The following is a 27427-nucleotide window of genomic DNA, read 5'->3' on the forward strand; positions in this document are numbered from 1 at the left end:
TTTTAACAGGCTACGCTATAGAGGCTTAGACAACTATTAGCGTGTTTCCATCCAACTTCCTAATGCGCATTTAATTTATTCGAATAAGAGATCCCGGTTGGAAACACGTGAAATGCGCATCAGAAATCCTAATGCGCATCTATATTTGATTCGCTAGAGGGGTTTGGATTAACTCTCGATGCGCATAAGGTATAATGCGAATAAAGTTGATGGAAACGGTTTATTCGCATCGTGTGACGTAACCTTCAGAGAATCTCAACAATCTCTGGCGCTTCCCTATAACATTAGGCAACTTGGTGTGTTCTCTTGCTTGTTTCCGTAGAATAAAACTGAATACACGCATCGGTGCACAGCTGTTTTGCTGACGCTAAAGTTTTCGCCAACAACTCGATTGGCACACATCGCAAGTTTATACAACTAGTGCAGTGCCCGTTCAAACATGCCATTCCTGTAAAAAACCTGTAGCCCGATACATGCCCGCAGGTATGCCTGCTTTAACATTAGGATGATAGGGAAAAACATCATTCCAGCTAAGCATTCAATAATGTATACTGAATATCATCATATATTAGCCTATAATTAATGTGCAGTAGCCTAAGAAGAATTTAGGCATGACTGCATGTGATTTCTACAGATCGGAATGGAATAACAAATGTTTTGAGTTAAGGCTATAGGCCTAGCTTATTGCATAACTTTCCTGATAGTGAAGACAAGCCATTTTGTGATCGTTTGACATTTGCAACGATGTGACTCAAAAGCAGTGTTTGGTAGCATAAGTGACGTTTCTCTGTCTGCCACTTGTTGTCTAGCTGTGTGGCACGTCTTATGAAACGTTACATTCGGGACCATTAGCCCATGGCTTGTTTCAATTTGGGACCTTGCAGTCGGAAATGTAGTTTGTTTATTCAAAGTCTCACGTCCAATGTAGCCTGGGCTTTTCAAAGCATCAGTTTATTGCACATACTTTTCATGTAATTTTGAATAGAACTACATACTCGTGTTTGTTGGCCTGTTGTTGCAAAATCCGCGTAATCATTTTATGCAAGTAAACATACAGGAAGTCTTTATTGTTGAGATCAGAGATGATAATCAAATATCTTGCATTTTAACCGTGATTTGGTGCTGCCAAATCTCCGCTTATCCTCTCTCTGGTCCTGCGCGCAGTTCTGTGTGAGAGGGTGGCTATGGTAGAGCGGAGAAAGCCGATATATAACGATATACTATGCACTGCACTTACTCATGCCAGTAGCAAGACACCTGTCAAGTTTGAAATCGAACGGACCAACGACACGCAGACAGACAGACATTCCTGCAATTTATGGATAGATAGATGTGATGGCTTGTTTGTTGGGATAGGCATCCGACAACGAGTACTCGGGGCAACAGCCAGGTCTATCATTCGTCATAATTCTTCAAACCCTGACTTGTGAATCTAAAGGTCTCCACCCACTGTTGCTCAGTGAAGTAGAGCTATAATCAGCCTTTAAATTTAGGCCCGACAAGACCCGACCCCCACAGAAATCAGCCCGAGCCCTGACCGAGCCCGAGACTGACAGCTTTTTAAAAGCCCGAACCCGTTTACAGCCCGACATTATTCAAATGTCCGCACGCACGCAGCTCTTTTGCCTTTTGTCAAGAATGAGTAACATTTGACATCATTTATTCATGACTAACGTAGCCTAGGCCACTTGGAAGTTGGAACAAAGAAATAAAATAGCAAGTCCTCTCAGCATTCTGAAGTTTGCGGGAACCCTCCCATGCGCAGCCCCGACATTAAATAGTTCTTGCTCCAGCTTTTCAAACCCCTCGCCATTTACGATATTAAAAGGCCTAATGTCTTTACAGCGAAAGCTGACACACTTCTTCTCCGTAATCATTTGTTTCACCTTTGCAGGGTTTGATTTTGTTGCTGTAGCCTAACAAACGTGATCCTGATGGGCACTGACAGCTTTGATCAACATGCCTTATCAGCGACGAATTCCCTGCCGTTCTACAGAATGTTGCATCCTTTGGATTTTACATAACCACTGGCTCATTATTCTCATTATGCACATGATCAAAACTTTTCCACACCTCAGACTTTGCTTTCTTTGCCGGTGAAACTAAAACGCCTGTCACAAGAGGCCAGCCTCTGTTTCACCTAAGCATCCATTTCTGCATCTTTCTCGCAGCTAACCGAAACGCATCACCTGACCGCTCATTTAGCCTACCGTGCAAGCCCGAGCCCAGCCCGAGCCCGCGTGAAATGATAGAAATGAAGCTCTTTAGAATGTACTGTATACAGTGAAGTGCCAAATTTAGAAGAGTAATTTCCAGTGGAAGAACAAAATGCTGAATGAAGCCCAAAGATATGAAGGCATATCTGGCAAGTTGTTATTTTTTGAAGACGTACTATAAATGGTTGGGCTATAGGCCTAGTTTGCAAGAAGGAAACATAAAGCGTGAGCATGCCACACTATCCACAGCTGTGGTAGCGGGGGTAGGAGGATTACTGTTAGCGCAGGATTTATATAAAATTATATAAAAACAGAAGGCCTGCCTCGAATGCAGGCTTGCCCAAAAAAAGGCCTGCGCAGCCTACAGTAGGTCAGTGAGTTAGGAGTCCTCTAGACTTCTTTTAAGCTGTCTCAGAGTCTGGCGGTCAGTTAATAGGCCTATCTGTGAGGCCAAGGCTCACCAAATAGCCCGTTTGTTTACAACTAACATTACATTTAATTAAACTGCTTATGCTATGCCGAAATAGTTTCAACATTTTGAATATCAGTGTCGGGTGAATTAGGAAATGCCTTATGGCTGAAAGCTGCTTGGGATCCCCCCCTGTCAAGCAATAACCATACAAAAAGTTAAAAACAGATGACATGATGCGCGTCACTGACATAATGTGCAAATAATATAGCCTAGATATTCCAATATATTCGAATACATGTGTTTATTTTAGAGGGGATATTCGAACGTCATTTTTGAGCAATTTTGACAGCCCTAGTCCACTGTAGGCTACGCCAATCGCCTGTTAACACCTTCCACCTAACCCCGGTGAGTGGGGGTCGCTATAATGCGTGTGAAATAGCACCATTGAGTAGCCTATGCGAAATAGCCTTAAAATCGTTCCGGTGTTGTGTGCCTTCTGGTTTCTCCGCCTACTGGTTTCCTTGTGCGTGCATGCGCTGCAGCAGTTGTCAGACATTCACAAACAAGTTGTTTTAGGCGGTTTGAAGTCGCTTTTCATACGCCATGAGCGCTCGGCTACATTACAGCCACTCGGACAAAAGACATGTAAAAAAATATATGTTTTGAAACTGGATTCTATCCCGCAAAAGCAACACACGCGTGACTCTCTCCATCCTGATTCCCTACTCTTTGAGCCAACTAATATGTTACGCGAATCAATTAACTATTGTAGGCTACCATTAATTAATAACGTAGGCAACACCCAGGTAACATGTTGTCCAGGCTATCTAAAACAAGGGGTTGCCTCTCATCTACAACAACTGGTTACCTTGGGCTGCTACAGTCGTCAGTGCACTGTGCACAGTAGGCCTATGCTCTTTGTGGTTGATCAACTAAAAATAAAAGATGTATTTGGTGATGACGTTATTGTGGGCCTAGTAGACCTAAATTTTGAGAAATTAAATGGTACGAGAAACGATCTACATAGCGCACAGTGTTGCGCGGTCTGCCCGAAATTAGATCAATACAGTAAAGCATCAATACAGTAAAGTCAACAGTAAAGAAGCTGAAGACGCGAGTTAAAATAATAAAGACACCCCTTCAGGAAAAGCGATATAGGCTATGGGAAATATTGGGAAAAGTTCTTAAAGAAGATGACAGTAGTACAAGTTATGGTCTATGTAGGCCTACTTCTTGTGAAGCCATTTAAGTATGACAGCCAAAACGGGCAGCCTGCAGGAATAAATCTACCGGTATGTATAGGTTCGCGCATGCATAAAAGTTACCTTAGTTCGTTGTGTTTGTGACTTTAAACAGTGGATGTGCTTTAGTAAATGTGCTTTGTGCTTCATTCAGCATTATAAACCAGTTCTTACGCTAACGTTTTGACCAGCAATGTATCTCAGTCTTGCCTATACCTTGCCTCACCATTTCTGTTTTCGAAAGAAAGATGTATGTCCATGGCCTTCAAATCGTATCCTATAGTGTTCTAATCCTTGGTGGTTGCGTGCGTGCCTGCGCTCTTATTCTCAGACTCTCTCCTGCGCAAACATTATGTCCTGCATGCCTACTGCGTGTAGTTCTACTGCATAAAGTTTCGCAAATAAATTAGTTTGTTTTAGGGACCGTTCGTTATTTATAAACGGGATCACCGGAGGGATTTTAAGTGCTTCGATCAAAAGTTGCATGACCCTCCCCTGCCTGCTATATAATTTTCAACGACCCTCCATCAGCATTTTCAAAAATGACATGACCCTCCCTGACCAATTGTCGATGTCTTCCGCCGACGCTATTACGCGCTATGCTATGATAACACATCATCATAAGCCACCGCTTTAAAATCAACCTCTGCTTTCTGATCTTACACATCACACTTCACCAAGATGGTGGCCATTTCAGTAGATTTACTCACTAACATTGTTGTGGAAACACAATGGAAACTAAATGCACACTTCCTGCAACTGCATTAGCCTACTTGAAAAGTTACTCCTCTAGTAATTATTCACATGAAATGAAACAATAAAGCATTGAGACCATTCAACAAAGCACACTGGGTAATAACAAATTCAACACATGAACTTGTTGCTATGGACTCGTCTCTAGGCTTCCTCAGTCATTGTAAAGCTGCCGAAGCTGAACATTATCCAAAACTCAATTTCTCAGACGAGCGTCAATTTGGGAGCTTGCTACACTCCTTCCTTCTCAAATGACTTGAAAAGGCCGTGGTGCACAATTTCACAAATAATCACAGGGACCGAAAAATACCTAACATGCCAACTTTTTCCGGGTTTATCATTTTAACGTTTCCCCGCTGTCTTGCCGATTTAATATATTTATCCGTAGAATATCCCATATTCGTGTAATACTCCTTAGTCCTGCATTCTGGCCTGTCTCTGTGTTGTCCTGTTGTTACCCCTTGCCCTTCCAGAGAAACAGATGTATTCAAATCATCGTTTTGCTTGCTTGAATGCAAACTCAGAGTGACGTTAACCTAGGCCTATTTAAGTTAACGACGTGGTTGTCGTGAGAGCACGAATTATTAGCGCTTGCAGTGTTCGGCCGTAGGCTATGCCTACGTGCGCACCTGGCAGGCTACTCAGCTAGACAAAGAATTCCCCCTGTATATTCACTCCAAGTTGGCCTACCATAACTTACCAACTACACTGTAGACCATAAACTGGCTATTTATATGACCAAATGTATTTGTTCAACTTTATGAAGCAGAATTACGCACTGCTACTTGGAACGTAACACATTTTTGTTGGCAGGAGAGAGAATGACAGCGAATAACAAATTGCACTTGTTGCTGGTTACCAATAAATACTATATATTTTTTTGCAAACAACAAAAACAGAAAGGATGGAGACAGCAAAGCTAGAGATGGGCAGGAACAAGGTCAATTTGTAGAAATGCTTGTCAAAACGTTAGGAGCTGGATGTGAATGAAGCACATATGCTTTATGTTAAGCATGCACACTGTTTAAAGTTAGGTAAACTACAAGTAAACCAAAGTTAAATTTAGCTTTTTTAGGGCTGGATAAAGTTGACCAAATGGATATAGGCTGTTAGGCGTGAATAAAGTAGGCTACTTTGTTGCTCCAACCCTTCCAACGTTAATGGGGATGAATGTTGACATTTTCCGTATTTTGCGTAAACCCAGGAAATCTCCCTTATTTTCATTGCTCAATGTTGACAGAGCTATGGAACGAAAGAGAACGTTATATGGCGACAGAAATCAACAATCAAACAAGCCACTTTGATTTTTTGCTGTTTTCATTAATACAAAAGATGGGTGGCCCTCCCTCCTAGACAAAAAAAAGTTAGGTGACCCTCCCCTCAACAAAGAATAAAAAGACATGACCCTCCCCTATTTTCCTCCGGTGACCCCTTTTATAAATAACGAACGGTCCCTTACAGAAATGGCCTACTGTCACACTGCATGCAGGCTATAACCAAAAGCACACATTTTGTAAATAAGCGGGTCGGATCGCGGGTCGGGTATAATTTTGTCTTAATTAATATTCGCGGTCCGAGTTGCGGTCGGGTTGATTAAAATATCGGGCGACGCGGGCCGCTTGTGACCAAACCCGCGCAACACTGCACCAGACCACGATGTCTTCAAGGGTTGAATGAAGAGAATTTGCAAAAAATAGTGTATTTTTCAAGTCAATAAACATTCTTAATTTTTGAATGTATTTGTCAGGGAACATCTGACTTTTAAAAACCATAGGCCTGGTAGTCGCTCAGACAAGGAGTTATAAGATAAAGGCAATACCATTTGTGTCACCTAATGCAGTTCAGTGAATTAGCAAGATACCATCAGAAGCCAAAAATCATAAAGCACCTGTGCGCGTGCGCGCTCTCTCCCCTGCGCATGAAGCTGTCTGCGTGTTGTAGGCTAGATTTGCGTGAGTTCTTTCTATCTGCTTTACTTTTGTGAGTTGCGACCACCTAGGCTATGTTATAGACGTGAGGTACCAGTGTTTAGCTGTGTCACAAAACAATAAGCTTTGTCAGACTTACTTATTACTTTTAAAATGATATTCAGGGCTAGGCTATATACATTTTAAACATTCGGGGCTGAAGACCCGACAAAGCCTTGCGTTAATTCTTCAGATGGGAAGTGTCAGGAATTTTCATACGAGAGACGTTCTCATTGGTGGTTAGTATAGGGAATTGACAGCAACATATCCAATCACATTATGAGAGATGCTGAATTTAACATAAACTGCGATGTTTGATTTTAAATTAATATAAATTTAGCCGGGACTGTAAGCTGGCACACATGGGTGCTCGATGTTTTCAGTGGGTGCCCGAGAGACGGAGCACCCACGGTATCGGCGCCTATGACAAGCGTATCTCGCGGTTGCATCCATTACAAACAAACATGCAATGTGAACGTCTGGGATTGGGAGGAGCACTAAATGCTCTGAATAAGCACGAAGTCAAACCTTTAAATGAAACACTTTAATAATCAAGCTACAAACGGGATTTACTCGCAGTTAACCAAATATTTCTTTATTAGGGCAGGGCAGGCATATTTCTGGCTATTAAATTATTTCTAAACCAGTCTGCTAAAGTCTGTAGTGAAGTCTGTGTAGGGTTTTCCAGGCTCCATTTCTTTTTACGAGAGACCCTGCTCACTTGAGCCATCTACCGGTTGTTTGGGTTGTTGCAGCGTCTCACTGGGAAAATACAAATTAAAGTCGCGTGACACCGCGTGATCCCACGCGCGGACCGCGAGTGAAGCTGGCCAAGTCGAAGCACTGCCCACTGTAGCTCATGTTAACACATTCAGTTAGTTAAATCCAAGTTGTCTGTTACCATCAAAAACCACCCAGTAAGTTAGGCTACATGTCTATAATATGAAGCTACCCTGAATGAATTAATATGTTGTTTGGCATGATGATTACCGTACGTGTGAAGAGACTACTTCGACTGTATACATTAGCTGACACACATGCTGCACTACCAACCACACATGTCTGCTAACGTTAACCTAGCTAGCTGTTGGTATGCTAATTTTAGTTCGTTGTAAAAGTTTGTTTTGTTTCTGTTCAGCAGTTCATACCCAGTGAACACAGAACTATGTTTTTAAGAGTCTGTCTTTGTGTAGATTTAACATTAACATGAGCAGTAATTGTAAGTTAATGTTAGCTAACGTTAGCTGGCTTGAATGACACAATTCTTAACCTGCGTGAGGCTGAACGAAATTGGCAGGCAGAATATCCATTCATATCACGAAGGGTATCTCTGGGTGGACTTTTAAAATCCGTCTGAATAATAATAATAATAAAAAAAGTTAAAAGTAGATGCATACCTTCCGAAATCGCCTGATTTCCACTGCATGTTGACAGCTGCTGGACTGCATGGACGGTTGAAAGAATAACGATTTTCCCCGAACTCTGAAATAACTATGCAGCTGTGTTAAAGTTACCCTGGGGCTGGGTAGTGTGCTCACGTCAGGTGGGGGAGAGGAGGGGCGCTGTCCTAAACTATCAACCCAACAAGCTGGGTTACAGAAAATTATTTTAGAGTTTAGAGTTTAGAATTTAGAGTGTATGATCCACTCAGCAACATATCAAAAATATAGAAAATAACATGTCATAAGACTGGCAGCCTTAACCCTTTACCCCCCACAAGCACGCCATATGGCAACTGTGGCAAGGAAAAACTCCCATATTCCAGGAAGAAACCTTGAGCAGAACCTGACTTAATAGGGGGAGCCCATCTGCTTCTGGCTGCTGCGCCCTCCAATGGCAGCAGATGTAGAATAATCTGAAAAAGTAGTCTACAGGATAAGATGAGTTAACCCTTAGAACCCGATTGACGCAAAGTGCGTCAAAAAACACACCCTTTCTTCTCTGTTACATTGCTCCGGAACGGTTCGTCGCAGCGAGATGAAACCTTTATTGCACGACAGAGCAGAAGTGGGGCTTTCCAACGAGACTACACACTTGTCTGTACGATCAAGTATGAAAATTAAAAAAAATCATGAAATTAAATCAAATTGCATCATATTTACAGTCTATACTCCTCTGCATTCACCTGCACACACATTACTCTAGTTTGAATTACTCGCAAACCCGTGATCGCATCGATATGGCAAGCATATCAGATGAAAGAGGGGGCATAGGGCTATCCATTGGTACCATGTTTATCGATCCTTCTGGCTTATAAAACCAGACGAAGTGACTGCAAAATAATAACGTCATGTACACAAACCAACCTGCACACTCATTACTCTCGTTTGAATTACTCGCGGACCCGTGATCGCATAGATATGCCACGCATGTCAGATGAAAGAGGAGACTCAGAGCTATCATTTGATACCAAGTACATCCTTCTGGGTTATAAAACAGACGAAGTGACAGCAAAATAATAACTTCATATAGCTGGACTTACCCCACGTTTTTGTCTGTTCTTGTTGCAAAGCATGTTTATAATCCAATGCTATCATGTGTTTCTCTATGGCAAAGCATGTTCATATTGCGGTTTTGAGATCCTAGCAAATTCCTACATGGCATCCAATTCAAGGCTCACATTGCATCCCAATTTGTTCAACAAATAAACACCTTTTTTGCCTTTACTTTGTTCATGGCAATGCAGTAAAAAGTTGAGAATTATTATGACTGCATACACACAGGCACGCAGGCTAACATGCAACCTCGGGTCAAGTCAGGTCAGATCAGTTCGTGTCACAGATATGGAGCGCGGAAAGGTCATTTTTCATCACTAAATAAAAAATGGCATTTATTTCTGTAAATCACACAGCAAATATTTCTGTAAATTGCTCAGCCCCAGAGTATCCCTCCAACATGGCAATTATATTGCCCGATTCAGGACAGTCTGCCCTACACACACATGAAATGCATGTAGAGCTGTGAGCTTGCTGTGGTGAGATACATGTCGAAATATAAGAATTTTTATAATACACGTTTTATGTTTTAATTCTTTAAAAATCAAAATAAAATCTAGACTAGACTCTCCTGAAAAAAACAATATATAATATATGTGTGTGGCACTTACAATGACCAGAATAAATCCTTATGAATAAAGGTAGTGAAAATGCCCTAAAAACAGCTTAGGGTTCTAAGGGTTAACTAAAAGCTTTCCTGTACAGGTATGTTTTCAGATCTTTTTAAAAAATATTTACTGAACTCGCCTGCTTGATGTACAGAGGCAGGGTGTTCCATAGTTTTGGGGCATAATGGATAAAAGCAGCTTCTCCACTTTGTTTGTGGAGCACTTTGGGTACGATTAAAAGATTAGAATTGGATGATCTAAGTTTCCTTTGTGGTTGATACGATATTAAAAGCTCAGAGATATATGAAGGTGCTATGCCATTCAGACCTTTGTAAGTAATTAACATAACCTTAAAATTTATTCTATAGGAAATAGGGAGCCAGTGCAGTTCAGCCAACACAGGGGTGATGTGTTCTCTCTTCTTGGTCTTAGTTAGAGTTCTGTATGAGTGCCAATTTCTTTAGATGTTTTTTGGGAAGACCAGTGAAAAGTGCATTGCAGTAGTCTAACCTGCTAGTGATAAAGGCGTGAATTCGTTTTTCTGCATCTTGTTGAGTTAAAAATGGCTGCACTTTAGCAATGTTTCTCAGGTGGAAATAGGCTGTCTGAGTAACTTTACTGATATGGGGCTTAAAACTTAACTCTGCATCTAAGATGACACCGAGGCTTGTTACTTTTGGTTTGACCTGGTGCGCCAAGTTCCCCAGATTACTAAGAACAATGTCTCGCTTTAGTTTTGGTCCAACTAAAAGTACCTCTGTTTTGTCATCATTTAGTTTCAAAAATGTTTTGCTCATCCACTGATTAATGAAGGTTAGGCATGCAGTGAGGGAGCAAAGGCCATCTGGGTTAGTTGGCTCCACAGAAATATACAATTGGGTATCATCTGCGTAGCTGTGGAAGTTTACATTATGCTGACTTATGACATTTCCCAACGGAAGCATATAGGGAAAATAGCAGGGGACCAAGGCAGCTCCCCTGGGCCACACCAAAAGGCAAGTCATGTTTTTCAGACACATGATCTCCTAGACTGATATAAAAACCTAAATCAGGTTTGTAGGTTTGAAACCAGTTTAGAGCATTATCAGAGAGACCCACCCACTTCGCAAAGGCGGTGAATTAGGATGCTATGATCAATGGTGTCAAATGCCGCACTCAGAAGAATAAGGATTGAGACTTTGTTTGAGGCAGTAGCCAGTCTGAGATCATTGACTATTTTTACTAGAGACGTTTCTGTGCTGTGATTTGATCTAAAACCTGATTGGAATTTTTCAAGGATACTGTTTTCGTTGAGGAAGGTATTTAACTGATTACAAACAACTTTTTCAAGTACTTTGCTCAGGAACGGTAGATTTGATATAGGCCTGTAATTGCTCAGATTGGTATGGTCAAGATTCGACTTTTTAAGTAAAGGTTTCACAACAGCGGTTTTAAAAGCAGTTGGAAATATACCTGTTTCTAATGAGGTATTTATTACCTTGAGAATAAAGGGAGCTAAGCTATCATATACATTTTTGAGGAATCTAGTAGGGATTGGATCAGTTTGCTACAGGGCCTTTTTTTTAGTCTTTAAGGGTGCCACTCTGTCAAGCAGAGCGCCTAATTCACGATTGAGAGCCTCTACCATTTGATCAATGGGATGATGTAAAATATATATATAGTCTATAAGAGCTATGAACTGTTGTTCTGCTCTAATGTCCAAGAGTCGCGATTTGATTGCAATTTCGGGATGAATTTTTGGAGTATGTAGTACTATATTAAAAGATACACAATAATGATAAGACATATTTATATCATTTACTGATAAGTCTGTGACTTCTATCCCTCTAGAAATGACTAGATCGAGGGTGTTGCCAAGGTTGTGGGTGGGTCCTGTAACATGCTGCTTTAGCTCTAAACTGTCCAAAACATTAAGGAACTTACTGGCTTTAGCATCAGTTGTCTTATTGACATGAATATTAAAGTCGCCATTTACAATTATCCGATCATAGCTAGCAGTGTTTCCCACAGAATTGGATTCAAATTTGTGGCAGTAGCTGACTTGGACAACGGGGGGGGGGGGGGGTTGTATAGGTCTAATTGAGTGCCTGTCACTGCTGATGTGTGGATGCAATTCATAACGTTTTCTACATAGTTAAAATAAAGGTTTGTACTTCTCCTTGGGACAAGCACTTTTGAATTTTGGAAAACACTTCCATTTACATCAGGATTTTGCAAACATCAGTGTCAGAGTCAATAAAATGAGCCCTTGACAAGCAGCTGTAAGTAGGCTAAGCATGCTAAATTTGACATCCAAACAGTATTCTAACATTAGCTTTGAGATACTGCTTGATTGCATAACTTAACTTAGTTTAGTCTCTTCAATGTAGCCTACTATGTTGTGATAAGATCTTAGCAGAGTTAACTTCAATGCAGCAGTTTTGAACAAATTTGCGCAGCATGGTCACGATGCTAAGCGGATTTAATAGCAATTTAGCCAGACGTCTTCTATGCAATGCTTCTATGTGGCAACAACAATCCTTCAACAATCGTGAATATTTTGTTAAATGCACATGCAGAGGAGGGGCAGGGGGCTGCGAGAGAGAGCAGGGCGGGACAAGGAAAGGCTGTGTGCGTAAAAAGCGCAGCTCAATGGCAATGCACGGATTTGATCTTATATTTGATTTAAATTAAATTAAATTAAACATAGAATATTTATGTGTGGCGGCCGATTTTTATTTCGTGGCGCCCCGCCACAGATTAGTCAATGTATGGGAAACACTGGCTAGTGATGATGAGCGACATAAGTTCAGAAAACTGGTCGAGAAAGCCAGTCCATATGTAACAGAGGTAGTTTTCCCTCTTTCACGTTCTCTGAGTTGTGTTGTGTAAAAATGAGACGCCACAACCGACCTGGTCTTTGACTCTTTACTGAAATATAAGACAAAACAAACACATCAGACAGGGTGCGAGCCAGTCGCATCACAGCTCCTCTGCCTCAGGACAGTAGCAAAAGAGGCGCGCGGCAAGACTATGAGACACGCCGTTAATAGCGTCGCCACAAAAGTACATGTGAATAGACAATAACAAAAGTACATAAAACAAACATGGCATACCTGAAATATAAGACAAAACAAACACATTAGACAGGGAGCGAGCCAATCGCATCACAGCTCCTGCCAATCAAACAGGTAAACCACGTTTAAATGCATTCAGTCAATTCACCAGTATGAAAGTCTGTAAGCTAACTAGTTAACGTCGCTACACCTGCAGCCACGTTAGCAGACTGTAGCATGTAGAACTGAGGTAATGTGCATTGTGTAACGAGCTAACATAAAAACAGTGATTAAACAAACATAACTCGTAAGGTGTGCAACACCAGAAAACAGTTCTATGTGAAAAATGCACCATACAAGTAACCATAAAAGCATAAATAAAAGATGATGTATTGTATGCAAGACTCCACATACCTCTGCCTCAGGACAGTAGCAAAAGAGGCAGAGGAGGGGGCTACATGAACACTTAAGGGGTCTTCAGTGTGGGAACCGACCCCTGCCACACCCAAGCTACACCCCCTACAACCTACTGTACCTCAGAGGCGTGGGAAACTACAATAGAACTTGTAGAAACGATGGGGGAATTCAGGGAAGCATAATTAACCCTGCTACACTCACCCCCACTGACTTCACTGAATTTCACCCATGAAGAAAACAAACAAAACAAACATACAAAAAAATTACATAGCATGCAGGACAGTGAACCCACAATAAGGACAGAAAGTCCACCAACACATGAATGCTGTCCAGTGACGGACTAGAGAAGTAAGAAGCCAGCTAGAGGGGTTAGCTTGGCTCTAACTTATCACAGGAAAAAGGTGCCATATACACCTTACCAACTGGGGTACACCCACCTACAACCATAGCCTAATGCAATAGGCAGAAAATTATGACATTCTTTCCCCACAAGGGGAGATACACAGTATGGAGAAAAGCAGGGACTGAACCAATTACTGCACAGCTATCTACGACCATTGGCCCAGTCAGGAAGTGTAGCCTACGGTTCTGATCACATCGTGAGTAGGCCTAGTGCAGCAGCAGCAGCAGCGGGACAATTTAAGTCATCTGTTAAAGGAACACGCCACCCAATGTCAGTAGTAATATATGTTCTTACCTTAACTTTCACGAGTTGAGTCATACCTCTCCCGTGTCCGTACGTGCACTCAAACGCTCTGGTGCGCGGCTGGACTGTGTTAGCATGTTGCTATGCTAGCGGGCTTTGACGGCAACTAAGCGTAGAAGTAATCAAAAACATCCACGTTTTACCGACTTAAATACAGTTGCACGAGTAGTTGATAGAAATGCTACGGCCACGCAACGTGAAACGTGGCGATTTTCCAAGCGAATAAACCGGAGAACTACAATGTGTGGCGCAATAGCACTTGGGAGTACTTCGACCTAGCGTAGTAGTATTGTTAACACCTAATTGTAGATCCTATCCACCACAGAGTTTAGAATCCATGCTGGATCGACCCTCAGCCTCTCCCTCCCCTCTGAGTGAGAGAGAGGCACACACACTAGAGATGCGCTGATGGGCTATTATTTCAACCATAACTGCATAGCAAAACTTATCATCCATCAGCCATCCATCAACACCAAAGTTTTTTGACCAATTTTCGAAACGGCACCCGCCCACCATCCGCTGGTTGTTTTAATGTAGGGGAGAACTGGTACAATTGTAACAGCGGTACAAATGTAACAGTGTTTTATTCTCAAGATATGGTGTAGCTACGGAAACGTAAACAGACACATATCATGTAATTATGTATAATCTTACAGCCATCCAAATATGAATGGTCTACTATAAATACGACCAGAGATATTAAGCAAAAAGGTGCAAAATTCAAGCATCGCGATTTTTTATTTATTTTTAACCGCAACTGTTTGTTTAAGTTTGCTTTGTGAAATCTGAGCGTGTGGACTTCAATCACATGTCATTCATATCTTCAGTCCCTCTGTTTCAAGTTAACATGAGTCCTATTTGATTTATGTAGTCACAGTACATGCAATTAAATGAAAATAAAAACATGACCTGTGCGGGTCAGTTGTAACACCAGTCTCTATGGCAAAATGAACTGATTTTATCGCGAATGCACGAACATTCTCATTGCGAGTTATGGATTATGATTTTTGTGCCGCCATCACCCAATTAAAGTTAACACAGCAACTTGAAATATCACTGTTGGACCAAATGCTTCAGACATGTAAGAAATAAGCAGTTTATCAACTATATTTACTGGTTTTATCAAGTGGATATGGCCAAAATAAGCATATTTAAAGGTTATTGTGAGCTATAACACCATAATATGGTCTGCAATGGCTAATCAATAATGCAATAAATTAGCTTTAACAGTCATACATTTGGACTTTTTTTCTTGATTTTATATGAAAACAGATGCTCTTTGTTTAACCCAGCACTGTTTTGTGTTAAAATATGTTATAGGATTCACGATTTTAGCACTGTTACATTCATGACGCTACTGTTACAACTGTACCGCACTTTTTTATGGCTGTTAAGTTAAATTATTGACAAACTATAACATCTTTTTTAAATTCTGTTTCAACTTTCATGGAGTAGACATGTACGACTCTGTTCTGGTCAAATTTCACAACTCTCAAGTCTATCGTCTTTGTGTAAATCGAGTTTGAATTGGAAAAATAAAAAAGTGTTACAATTGTGCCGGTTCTCCCCTATATATATATAGGCTATATGGGTGATGCAGCGCTGCTGACGTGAGGCTAGAAAGCCCTTGCCTGTTCTAGGAAGACTGATCCAATGCAGCAAATATATTAAAAGGCTAAAGTCGTACATTGGCTATGTTGTAGCCTATCCCCAGAATATCAGCAGCAAACTCAGTCTCTGTCTCGCAAAACAGTCTCCAAATAAAACGCACATCGGCCTGTTGCCTTTTCTGCCAGCTTGTGAAAATATATCGTCCAAAATGCTTGATTGCATTGCATTCTCCACATTTTTAGCTACATTTTCATGTACCACATCAGCATTTTTGTTCAGTGAATCTTTTGTAAATTGCTTTACAATTACCGTCGGGCCTATAGGCCTATTGCCTGGCTTGCCTCAGCTTCGTCACGTCCTTTTACAATTTTATCATTGTAATAAAAAACGCAATTTGCCACATAATTTCAACATGCTCCTGGCCTACTAATTAATGCCTATTGTACTTTATTTTTTGCAAAAAGACAGAAATCCTTATATACTGTCACAAGCTGGCATATAGGCAACAGGCCGATGTGCGTTTTATTTGGAGACTGTTTTGCGAGACAGAGACTGAGTTTGCTGCTGATATTCTGGGGATAGGCTACAACATAGCCAATGTACGACTTTAGCCTTTTAATATATTTGCTGCATTGGATCAGTCTTCCTAGAACAGGCAAGGGCTTCCTAGCCTCACGTCAGCAGCGCTGCATCACCCCCTACATTAAAACAACCAGCGGATGGTGGGCGGGTGCCATTTCGAAGATTGGTCAAAAAACTTTGGTGTTGATGGATGGCTGATGGATGATAAGTTTTGCTATGCAGTTATGGTTGAAATAATAGCCCATCAGCGCATCTCTAGTGTGTGTGCCTCTCTCTCGCTCAGAGGGGAGGGAGAGGCTGAGGGTCGATCCAGCATGGATTCTAAACTCTGTGGTGGATAGGATCTACAATTAGGTGTTAACAATACTACTACGCTAGGTCGAAGTACTCCCAAGTGCTATTGCGCCACACATTGTAGTTCTCCGGTTTATTCGCTTGGAAAATCGCCACGTTTCATGTTGCGTGGCCGTAGCATTTCTATCAACTACTCGTGCAACTGTATTTAAGTCGGTAAAACGTGGATGTTTTTGATTACTTCTACGCTTAGTTGCCGTCAAAGCCCGCTAGCATAGCAACATGCTAACACAGTCCAGCCGCGCACCAGAGCGTTTGAGTGCACGTACGGACACGGGAGAGGTATGACTCAACTCGTGAAAGTTAAGGTAAGAACATATATTACTACTGACATTGGGTGGCGTGTTCCTTTAAAAACACTTGACAGTAGACTAGGCTAGCCTACTACTTAACCTCAGTAACAGGTGAGTTTATGAGTTGGAACATTAATGCTAATAAGATGTTAGAATGTGTCACGAATCATAGCCAAGTGAGCTGCGTTGGGCTGTCCTTGTTAGGTAGCCTAGGCTCTGACATTGATGTGTGGGGCTGATCAAAAATAATCGGATGCCCGCGGGAACGCTGTTACAAGAATATTTCGATAAAATTCGGGTGAAATGCAAGCATATTAGGCACATATCTCCAGATGGCTCCAGGTAGACTAATAGGGCCTAGCCTAGGCTACTTTATAAATACATAATTTGCTGACTGCGTGTGGTTCTTGCCATAGCTGGTCAGGCAGAGGCAGGCTGCTTTGCCTGAATTCTTTGTTACATTGCTCCGGAACTGTTCATCGCAGCGAGATGAAACCTTAATTGCGTGATAGAGCAGAAGTGGGGCTTTCCAACGAGACTAAACACTTGTCTGTGCGATCAAGTATGAAAATAAAAATAAATATCATGTAATTAAATAAAATTGATTCATATTTACAGTTCACCTGCGCACCCATTACTCTCGTTTGAATTACTCACGAACCCGTGATCGCATAGATATGGCAAGCATATCAGAAGAAAGAGGAGACACAGGGCTATCTATTGGTACCAAGTATATCGTTCCTTCTGGGCTATAAAAACAGAAAACGTGACTGCAAAATAAAATAATGTACAAAAACCAACGCTGCACACCCATTACTCTCGTTTGAATTAGGCCCTACTCACGAACCCGTGATTGGATAGATATGGCACGCGTGTCAGGTGAAAGAGGAGACACAGAGCTATCATTTGATACCGAGTGCATCCGTCTGGGTTATAAAACAGACGAAATTACATCAAAATAATAACTTAATATAGCTCGACTTACCCCACGTTTTTGTGGTGGCAAAGCATGTTCATAATCCAACGCTATCATGTGTTTCTCTATGGCAAAGCATGTTCATAATCCGGTTTTGAGATCCTAGCAAATTCCTGCATGGCATCCAATTCGAGACTCACATTGCATCCCAATTTATTCGACAAAGAAACACCTTTTTTCCTTCACTTTGTTCATGACAATGCAGTAAAAAGTTGTTTTAGAATCATCATGAGTGTACACACAGAACATGCAAACTCGGGTTCAGTCAGGTCAGATCAGTTCGTGTCACAGATATGGAGCGCAGAAAGGGCCTTTTTCATTACTGTGTCAATGGCACTTACAATGACCAGGATAACTGCTTATAACTAAAGGTAGTGAGAATGGCCAAAAATAGAGTAGCCATAGGGCTAAATAAAAAAATGTATTTCCATAAGGCACACACCACATATTTTTCACATTTGCTCAGCCCCAGAGAATCCCTCCACCATGGCAATGATATTGCCAGATTCAGAACAGTCTGCCCTATGCACACATGTGCCAGCTTGCAGTGTTGAGATACATGTCAAAATATAAGAATTTTTATAATACACTATTTGTATTTTTATTATTTAAAAATCAAAATGAAATCAATGCAAGTATTAATACATGAAATAGTGGCAGATCTGGGTAGCCTAGACTCTGTTAAAAAACAATATGTGTGTATGGCACTTACATTGACCAGGATAAATGTTTCTAAGGTAGTGAAAAAGCCCTTAAAACAGTCTAGGGTTCTAAGGGTTAATTTCTTAATTCAGAGCCATGTTACTTACAGCCAAGTACTTGGAGTGGATATCAGAAAGAAATATAGTTTGGCCATCAGTATGAGATCAAATATATACATACAATATGTGTAGTATTTATTATTGTTCTTTGAGTTAACATCATTTGAATAAAACTGATTAAGTAAGGTGCATTATCATAATATTTTTTATTGGCATTGACCTATTTATGGAAAATATGTTTGAGTGGCCAACAAACTGACCTGTGTATCAGTGTTGGCTTTGCACAATTTATTGCCATTATTAAAATAGGCTATCCTAATCTTCAAAACTTTTTGAGTAGTTTTCAAATAGTAGTTTTGATTCCCAAGTGCCACCCCAATAAAAAGTCTGGACCCAGCTGTCCCCTCTATAAAATAATCCTGGCTACGCCCCTGCTGGTTAGGCCGGTGAAGAGGCTAATACAGACTATGGCTCTCCAGTGGGTGCGGAGTCTTCTAAGAGGAGCTCTGTAGGGAGATTTATTTTTGTTTGTTTTCTTTTGTGAAATACTGTTTTTTTTCCTCCATACTGTGTATCTCCCCTTGTGGGGAAAGAATGTCATAATTTTCTGCCTATTGCATTAGGCTATGGTTGTAGGTGGGTGTACCCCAGTTGGTAAGGTGTATATGGCACCTTTTTCCTGTGATAAGTTAGAGCCAAGCTAACCCCTCTAGCTGGCTTCTTACTTCTCTAGTCCATCACTGGACAGCATTCATGTGTTGGTGGACTTTCTGTCCTTATTGTGGGTTCACTGTCCTGCATGCTATGTCATTTTTTTGTTTGTTTGTTTGTTTTGTTTGTTTTCTTCATGGGTGAAATTCAGTGAAGTCAGTGGGGGTGAGTGTAGCAGGGTTAATTATGCTTCCCTGAATTCCCCCATCATTTCTACAAGTTCTATTGTAGTTTCACACGCCTCTGAGGTACAGTAGGTTGTAGGGGGGTGTAGCTTGGGTGTGGCAGGGGTCGGTTCCCACGCTGAAGACCCCTTAAGTGTTCATGTAGCCCCCTCCTCTGCCTCTTTTGCTACTGTCCTGAGGCAGAGGTATGTGGAGCCCCCCGACACGACAAACACATGCACTTTTGAAAAGCTTTTAAACGTCCATATGTGTACCCATCTTTTAACTTAGCCTACAGCCAGTGTTGTAAAAGTTCAACGCTTGTTTTCGTGCAGTAGGCTAGCCTTTTTGATAAGCGATGTCATGGGTAGGCGGACGTGATTCGAGGGCTTTCTGTTCCTGTTTATGTAAAGGTTTTACATAGGCTGAATAATGATAGGCTACACTGCATGTTATTAACCAAAAGCGCACGCTATGTGTCGGGTCAGATCGCGGGCCAGGTATCATTTAATCATAATTCATATTTGCGGTGGGAGGAGGGGGGGGGGGGGCTTAAAAAACATATAGCCCAGGGGCCTCAGGTGGTATTAAGGCGCCCCTGATTGTCTGTGGAACACAATTGTAGGCTAGGCCTATATTTGATTTTCAGTAAGCTTATATATCAATGATAAAGCTTCTTTTGATGTAATTATTTCGGTTTTTTTTATCTATGTAGGCTATTTCTTTAATATTACATTATTATTTTGTTAATACATGGAATAAATCACCACAAACACACGCGACTGTAGCCTATGGGCTTCTTCTGTAGCCTACACGGCTTGCGCAGCGTGGCTAACAACGCCCCTAAAACAAGTGTAACCGTCGGCTCCTCGAGGCTTATTACTTAAACGAAGTTACAGCAGCTATTAAGCCCGAGGTGCAGCGAAATGGCGTCATCTGGTGGTCATACAATTCACCCGCTATTAGACCAGGGGCCTCATTTATAAAGCGTTCTTACGCACAGATTTGATCTTAGACCGTGCGTACGCTCAAATCCATGCCAACGCTCAGATTTATAAAAAACGTCTTTGACGTGGAAAAGTGCTTATCTCCACGTCAGGTTCAAACTTGATGTACGACCATTTCCTTGTGGTAATGCCGGGGTACTGCAAGTAATCTGAGGTCCAAGTGCGATGCATTTTCAAAATTCCAAGACCAACGGTCACATGTCTTTCTTTTCCATATGCATGATCAATATCAGAAGATTTGTAAAGACGTTTTTGGACGCAGCTTAATGTTTCATGGTTTGGCATAAAACTGCTAATGAGAACTAATAGCCCACTTAAGAAAGTGAAAAGACGTATACTTATTTCACAATATCTAAAAAAAAAACACCAAGACCTACGATAGAATAGCCTAATTAAAACATTCTTACAGGTGATCTAGTATATTTAGTGTTCTCACCAATCTAATATTGACCATCAAATGTCCAATTACCCTCGTTTAGGAGAGGAAGGCATTCAAAAAGGCATTCGAACAGTTTGATAATGTTGGAGGTTATTGTGCAGTATTGGGAATATAGGATAGTATTTGATCATACAGTTTTGAATGTTAAAAGTGAATAAACGTTTTTGAGAGGTGGATAAACTCTAATAAGAGGTGGGTAGGCCTAAACTCTATTTCTGATATTTCAGAGGTGGATAAACTGCGTTTACTCGCGTTTAGCCTCCACTACATCCTAATTTGCGCTCATAGGCCTATTCCCAGCTTCGTAACAGAAAGGTAATATTTGACTGTAAGCTATACAATGTAGGCTATAGATATTTTATATCATATATAGCCTACACAACCAAGGGCCGGAAGTTATCCTCTGAAAGCAGGGCATCTTCATATTTAATGTTGCGTAAAGAGGTGCAGAGCGCGCACCTGTTGCTTTTTTTGACTGGCAGTGCCCAAGATCAGATGACAATACGTGAGTTGAATAATGTAGGATGAAATATAAAGGTAAGCCTAAAGCAAACAATAAAGGACAATGTTTAAGCCATTGGACATTATTGAAAGAAAATGATAGCAAAGATATGCAGAATGAATGAAAAATGACCGGCGGACTAGGCTACTAGCTTTTTCAGCAAAAACATAGCCTACCCTAAAAGAAACGTTAAGCCTACATGACATATCACGCTTATAATTTAGTCCTCTGTTTTGTAGGCTAAATCAGAGTAGGCCTAAACATAAATGCTGATTATTCACATTACTGCAAGCAAAAGGAATGAAAGCGAGCAGAGGACAATGGACATGGACAGAAAGTTTTGCTGGAAAAAACATAATTAGTTAAGCTATTCGAACTGACGCATATAGGCTAGTAAGTTAACATGAGATGGCATAGGCTAGGCCTATACAGTGTTTATATATAATTTTACATAGGCTACAGCTTTTAGGCCATTGATTTCATTAAAACATATGCTAATGATATTGATGAGGGGGTGTTTACAAGGCGGAGACCTAAAACCATCCGGCTGCGCACAAGTTGACGTTCATTTGTGATTTATAATCGGCACATCTGGAAGGATGGTGTACGCACGTTTTTTTGTGCGTACGTTCGTTTTCTCTGAATCACACGTGCGATAATTTTAGAAATGATCTAAGATCAAATGAAGGATGGTTTCTACGCAACCCTTTTATAAATGAGGCCCCAGAAGTGCAGGGTCTCATTGATTGTATGATTGCACTATTTGTTGTATGCAGGCATTGTACAACGGGGGCCCCATATTCAGTATTCACAGAATCATCACATATCCAGTTCATAACAACAATTAAATTAGATATAGTCACCCACAAATGAAACAGAGGGCACTTGTTTTGTTGAGCAGGTCTTGCATAGAAGCCATAAAAAAGCCATATCTATGTATTATTTGAAATTTTAGGCTATGGTATGTTTATTTTTTCTTCACACAGGATGTTAGTGTGCCGTGGGACATTTTAAGTGTCAAAAGTGTTGAAAAACACTGACTTAGAGGAGACTCGTAGAAACTAACGTTAGCATAGTTATCGTAAAACCACCTATTACCAACCCTTTCGTTCGAAAATTGTAAAACAACAATGTTTTTTAATACTTCAGAATAAAATTTGATAAATGAACCTTAAATTTTCCAGTAGCCATAGGTGTGTAGATTTGAACAAAATCTAGTTTGGTTCTTTCCGGGGCTTTTACTGCCTGAAATATCAGATTTTGTTTACCACGCTCTGAGTTTTTAATGTGGGGGGTATTCCATCAACCTCGTAATGAAGGCAGCGCTTAACAGAAATAGCCTGGTTTGAACTAGCGTAGACTTTCACTTGGGGCTGAAGCCGTTCCATTAACTCTAGTTAGCGGCATCTTGGCCTCGTTTATTCAAGCGAGGTTTAGGTCAGCTTCATCTCTGCTCATGCACGAGGTAGAACAGTAGACCAAATAGTAGATTGACGAAAAGAGGATATATGTCGTAAAATTAAGACAATACGATTTCTGTTCGATTTGGCAAGCGCCATCTACAGGATTTTCATCGAAAGTCATCAAATTTAACATCGAGAGAAAAAAATAGATTGCCTACAGAAATTGGAGAATAATGAAAGCATACATTTAAAACAACAATGCTAATGGTTTGAAATCAATTGCGAGTTTGATTGGCTTCACTCTTGAACACATAGACTATACAGTCTATGCTTGAACAAAATAAGTGAATGAATAAATAGTATAAACTCAAAAACAACTTTGGCATATATTCAAAACTATCTAGCCTACGTTCTTAGATTAAAAGAGTTCACTCCAAATTATTGTCTAGGTGTAGGTGCTTGTAGCTGCCTATACTGTAGGCCTACAGGCTACAGAATTATCCTTTGGCTCAGATATAATATAGCGGACTGGCAAAGCATATTACTGTCACTGAACAGCCTACCAAATGTGTATGACCCTTTATCAACAGTAGACATATGTCTTTCATGAAAGAGTATAACTAAAAATGCCATTATCAAGGTGATAAGCCTTAATACTTCGTATGGGAAGCGAACCTGTGAACACGCAAGAATGTAATTGCTTTGGTATGCCATCTCCCTGCACGTTACACCACCACCGAATGTAAATGACGCAGAGTAGCAAGATTGCTAGAACCACACGCATGTGAAGTTAAAACATTTACAAACACAAGTCGCATAATCTTCATAAATTCTTTGGAGCTAGTGAATGTGTAAATCCATGCTTGGTGACACTGTCGGAAAAAACATTTCTAGGCCTACTTAGACTAACTACTAACTTAGACTAACTAGACTAACAAACTACTATTTTTGAAGTTGTAGGCTACAGGTGACGAAAGCACAGGTTGACGGAACCATCTTTTTGGACTCGTTTTCCGACTGATTGTTTTTTTTTTGCAAAACAGCTTAATTTAGCTTGAAAGTTAACCTGCTATGGAGCAGGTTAGTTATGTGGCATAAATTCCCATAGTTACCAAGCTGGGATTCATGTTAACCTCATTAATGGAACGGAATTCTCACTAAAATTAGCGAGACTTATCGAAATAAGCCAGGTTTGGCCTTTAGCGAGGTTTAATTTTTGGTAATTTCTGGTACTTAGCTAATTTAGATACACTTATCTTAGGGTGCTATCTGTGTCGTGTTGAAAGTCTGAGGTATACAGGGAAAAGAGAAAAGGGGAGAGCACTGTGCCTTGTGGGGCCCCCGTGCTACAGACCACCACCATATCTGACTCACAGCCATGCAGCCTCACGTACTGTGGTCTGTTGGTGAGGTAGTTGATGATCCAAGCAGCAAGATGACAGTCGACTCTAGCTACTTCTAGCCTCACCCTCAGTAGTGCCGGTTGTATTGTATTGAATACACTGGAAAAGTCTTTGTGCAAATGTGTCTTTGTGCAAATTGTGTTAGCCTTCACTCTTGATCATGTTCTGGTGTAAGGGGTGTGACCTAACGACACAGTGATGAGAAAAGTTACACCTTAGCCAATCTAGCTGAGATCTGAAATTGCTCCAATGATCTGTCTCAATATAAAGTGTCTCATCTCTGATCATTGTTGACTGTTGACTAGTGTCAAAATGCTACTCAAATGTTTGTACTGAAATGAAAGACTGCAAGTGATCACTGTGCTCAGCTCCCTCTCTTTATCTTAAAGTTCCCTTGGCCTTTGGAATTAAAATAACCCCATATCATCACATACTCTTCACCTTACCTAGAGATTGACGTTTTATTTCAGTTAGCCTATTAACTGGTTTGATTTGCATTGAGCTCAACTTTAGCATGTGTATGCTAAGGGTATGTAAACTTCTGGCAGCAGTGCATAATTTTACCCACATGTGCACATGGAGTTGGTGACACTTCCCTAAAGCTGTGGAAGACTGGTGGTCTGTACACTGCATTTGCTCCAAAAATATAAACTTTATTACTTTAAAAACATAGCTTCCCCAAAGCTAACAACCAGACATGTTCTGTTCTGAGCAGTTACAAATGTGAAGAATAAATGTATTGTTATATTGTGAATATTTGAGCAATAGAAACAAATAAAATGTGATTTGTTTGTCTTTGTTCTACAGGGAAGGAAAACCAGAAGACAACCTGCAAAGAACCATGACAACATGATTTTGATTGGATTATACCAACACAAATTAACAAATTAGGAAGGCAATGTTAATGCCAATGACCGCCTAAAATATCAAGAAGTACATATTCTAACTTCAGCAATACTTGTCCTTTTAAAGTAAAGGGGATTTAGATATTGTGATTTTAGCATAATCTTAGTTAAAATCTATGATAAAGAATATATCTTATTAACATGCATTTTGCCTGGATGTCTCCATTTGTACTGTAGTTTTTAACATATTGTAAGTATGTCTTATTGAATCATCTGATTGGTCTGATTTGTTTATGTTTCTACTCTGCCTAAAGAAGACAATTAGAAGTGGTAAAAGTATAGTAGAATAAAAAGAATAATGAGTTATCCTGCACTCGCAAGCCTTTGTTAATCTATCCCATTCTATTTGGCAATATTTTCATTGGCAATGTGGTTTCCCTTGCACACACCATCGGCAAAACATTATTCAGCATGTATTTAAAATCAAACCAATTACCTTAAAAATGTGCATTAAAAACTGGTTGACTAACCTGACATAGCCATACTCAATTCTATTCAGAATGTGAGTCTGATACTGCATCATTGGGATGTGATTATGGGGTGTGTTTCGACCGATACAGGGGAAAAAATGCCTCTGCACACAATTGGAGTTAACAAATCAGAGCAACAAAACAGCCTACCACGAATCCTGTAGGGAGCCAAAACATCTTTCCTCTTGACATATATGCCTTAAAGGGACACCAGGCAACGTTTTCGTGTTAATTAATAATCTTCGTAAGTCGGTATATGGTTAAATGACTCATTACGGGCCGAATGAAGGCTCTCTCGCCCGCCCGTAGGAAGAATATCCCACTTGCAAGTTCGGTGTATCCTACCCGCCGACCGAAGCAGTATCAGTTTACAGCACAGAGGCAGGCTAACAAAACTAGAGATTTTTGCAAACGTGTGTATAATGGCAGAGCCGGCGAAGAAGCAGCAAAAACCCTTGACAGAAGACGCAAAGAAAAGGAAAAGAGCTTCAGACCGAGCGAGGGGGAGTTTCGTAGAGAAAAAGCATCAGGCTTGCCTGGTGTCCCTTTAATCACTGTTTTCTGTTAGTGTTTTTAAGCTATTGCGCTCTCAATATTTTGTACAGTGTTGGGGTCGGTACTCAAAAAAGTAATGCGTTACAAGTTACTCGTTACTTCTTTAAATTGTGATGAAATTACTTTACTCGTTAGTCATTTTGGAAAGTAAAGTGTTACTTGTTATCGTTACTTTACTTTTGAGTTGGTCTCTAATCAGGGTGCAACATTCATGAGTTAGGCAACATTGTTAATATTCACAATTTCAGATTCGCCTAGTAGGCCTACTTTCACTAACAACAGCCTATTAATTTTGTCACCTTTGCTAAATTTATCTTTTGTTTACTTTTATTTTATCGTTATGTGTGTGTGCTTTAACATCAAGCTTTGGGCTTCATTCAGCGTTTTGTTCTTCCATTGGAAATGACTCTTCTACATTTACTGCCTGCTGCATCCTTTCTGTTTTTGTTGTTTAGAAAACACTTGAGGTCTTGAATTAATGCATTAGGTAAACATTGTTTGCTGGTAACCTGCCACAAATAGCCAACAGATTCTTGCATGCGTACATTCTCATTCTCTCAAATGTGTCCAATCCAACTGCGTAATTCTGCTGCATAAAGTTTTTTGTTTATTGTACATTTGTTTATTGTACAGAAAAATATAAATAACCTGTCAAGCAGTCAATTGGCTACAGTGCAGTCAAGAGTTGGAAGTAGGGCAAATTAATTTATGAACCAAAACGTGGGCCATAGTCTAAGAAATAATATTTTCTGATTGGCTGGTAGGGTGACTATGAAGTGATAAAAAAGTTAATCACCATTCCATATCAATGCTGTTTTGAATGGTAACTATGTACAGCATAGGCGTGCATACATAGACACTAGGTGGTGCTAAAGCACTAGGAAGTTTGCCCTTTATTTACTCGCCTATCCCAATATGAACCGCTCTCCATAGGACCCTTACAATAGATAGATAGATAGATAGATAGATAGATAGATAGATACTTTATTGATCCCCAAGGGAAAATTCGAGAAAAAAACACGGAGCTACCTTGACATGCTGCCACTGTTGTTGGTGCTGGAACCGCTTGCAATAAAGTTGGTTAAGCTTAATTAATATATTAGTAGTATATAGCTATAAGCGTGGGGCCCCTTATAATAAAGTTGGTTAAGCTTAATTAATATATTAGTAATATATAACTATCAGTATGGGGGACCCTTATAATAAAGTTGGTTAAGCTTAATTAATATATTAGTAGTATATAGCTATCAGTGTGGAGCCCCTTATAATAAAGTTGGTTAAGCTTAATTAATATTACATTAATACACAGGATTAGATGTTAAAATCCCTTGTGCCAAAATCCAAGGTAAAAACACATTCAGAAGCCCCTGCTCAAGTTTAACTTTAAAAAGCACACTACCCACAAATCCGCCAACAAATGGTCACAAGCACAATGCAAATG

The 27427-nt window shown here is 40.4% G+C and overlaps 1 protein-coding gene across 1 annotated transcript in view; it reads left to right on the forward strand.

Annotated features, from left to right (window-relative positions):
* Nucleotides 1-25274, forward strand: part of LOC143131793 (uncharacterized) — a 97840-nt gene extending 72566 nt beyond the window's left edge. The window contains exon 5 of the mRNA XM_076291385.1: nucleotides 24864-25274. Within this exon, the coding sequence (XP_076147500.1) occupies nucleotides 24864-24947 (84 nt within the window). The 3' untranslated portion in view covers nucleotides 24948-25274. The remainder of the gene's footprint in view (nucleotides 1-24863) is intronic.
* The last annotated feature ends 2153 nt before the right edge of the window (nucleotides 25275-27427 follow it).

The sequence above is a fragment of the Alosa pseudoharengus genome, unplaced genomic scaffold (genome assembly GCF_046254945.1).
Source record: "Alosa pseudoharengus isolate Yale_2024_CS ecotype anadromous, Long Island Sound unplaced genomic scaffold, YU_APseudo_1.1 YU_APseudo_1.1_scf_18, whole genome shotgun sequence".
In the NCBI taxonomy this organism is placed as follows: domain Eukaryota; kingdom Metazoa; phylum Chordata; class Actinopteri; order Clupeiformes; family Clupeidae; genus Alosa; species Alosa pseudoharengus.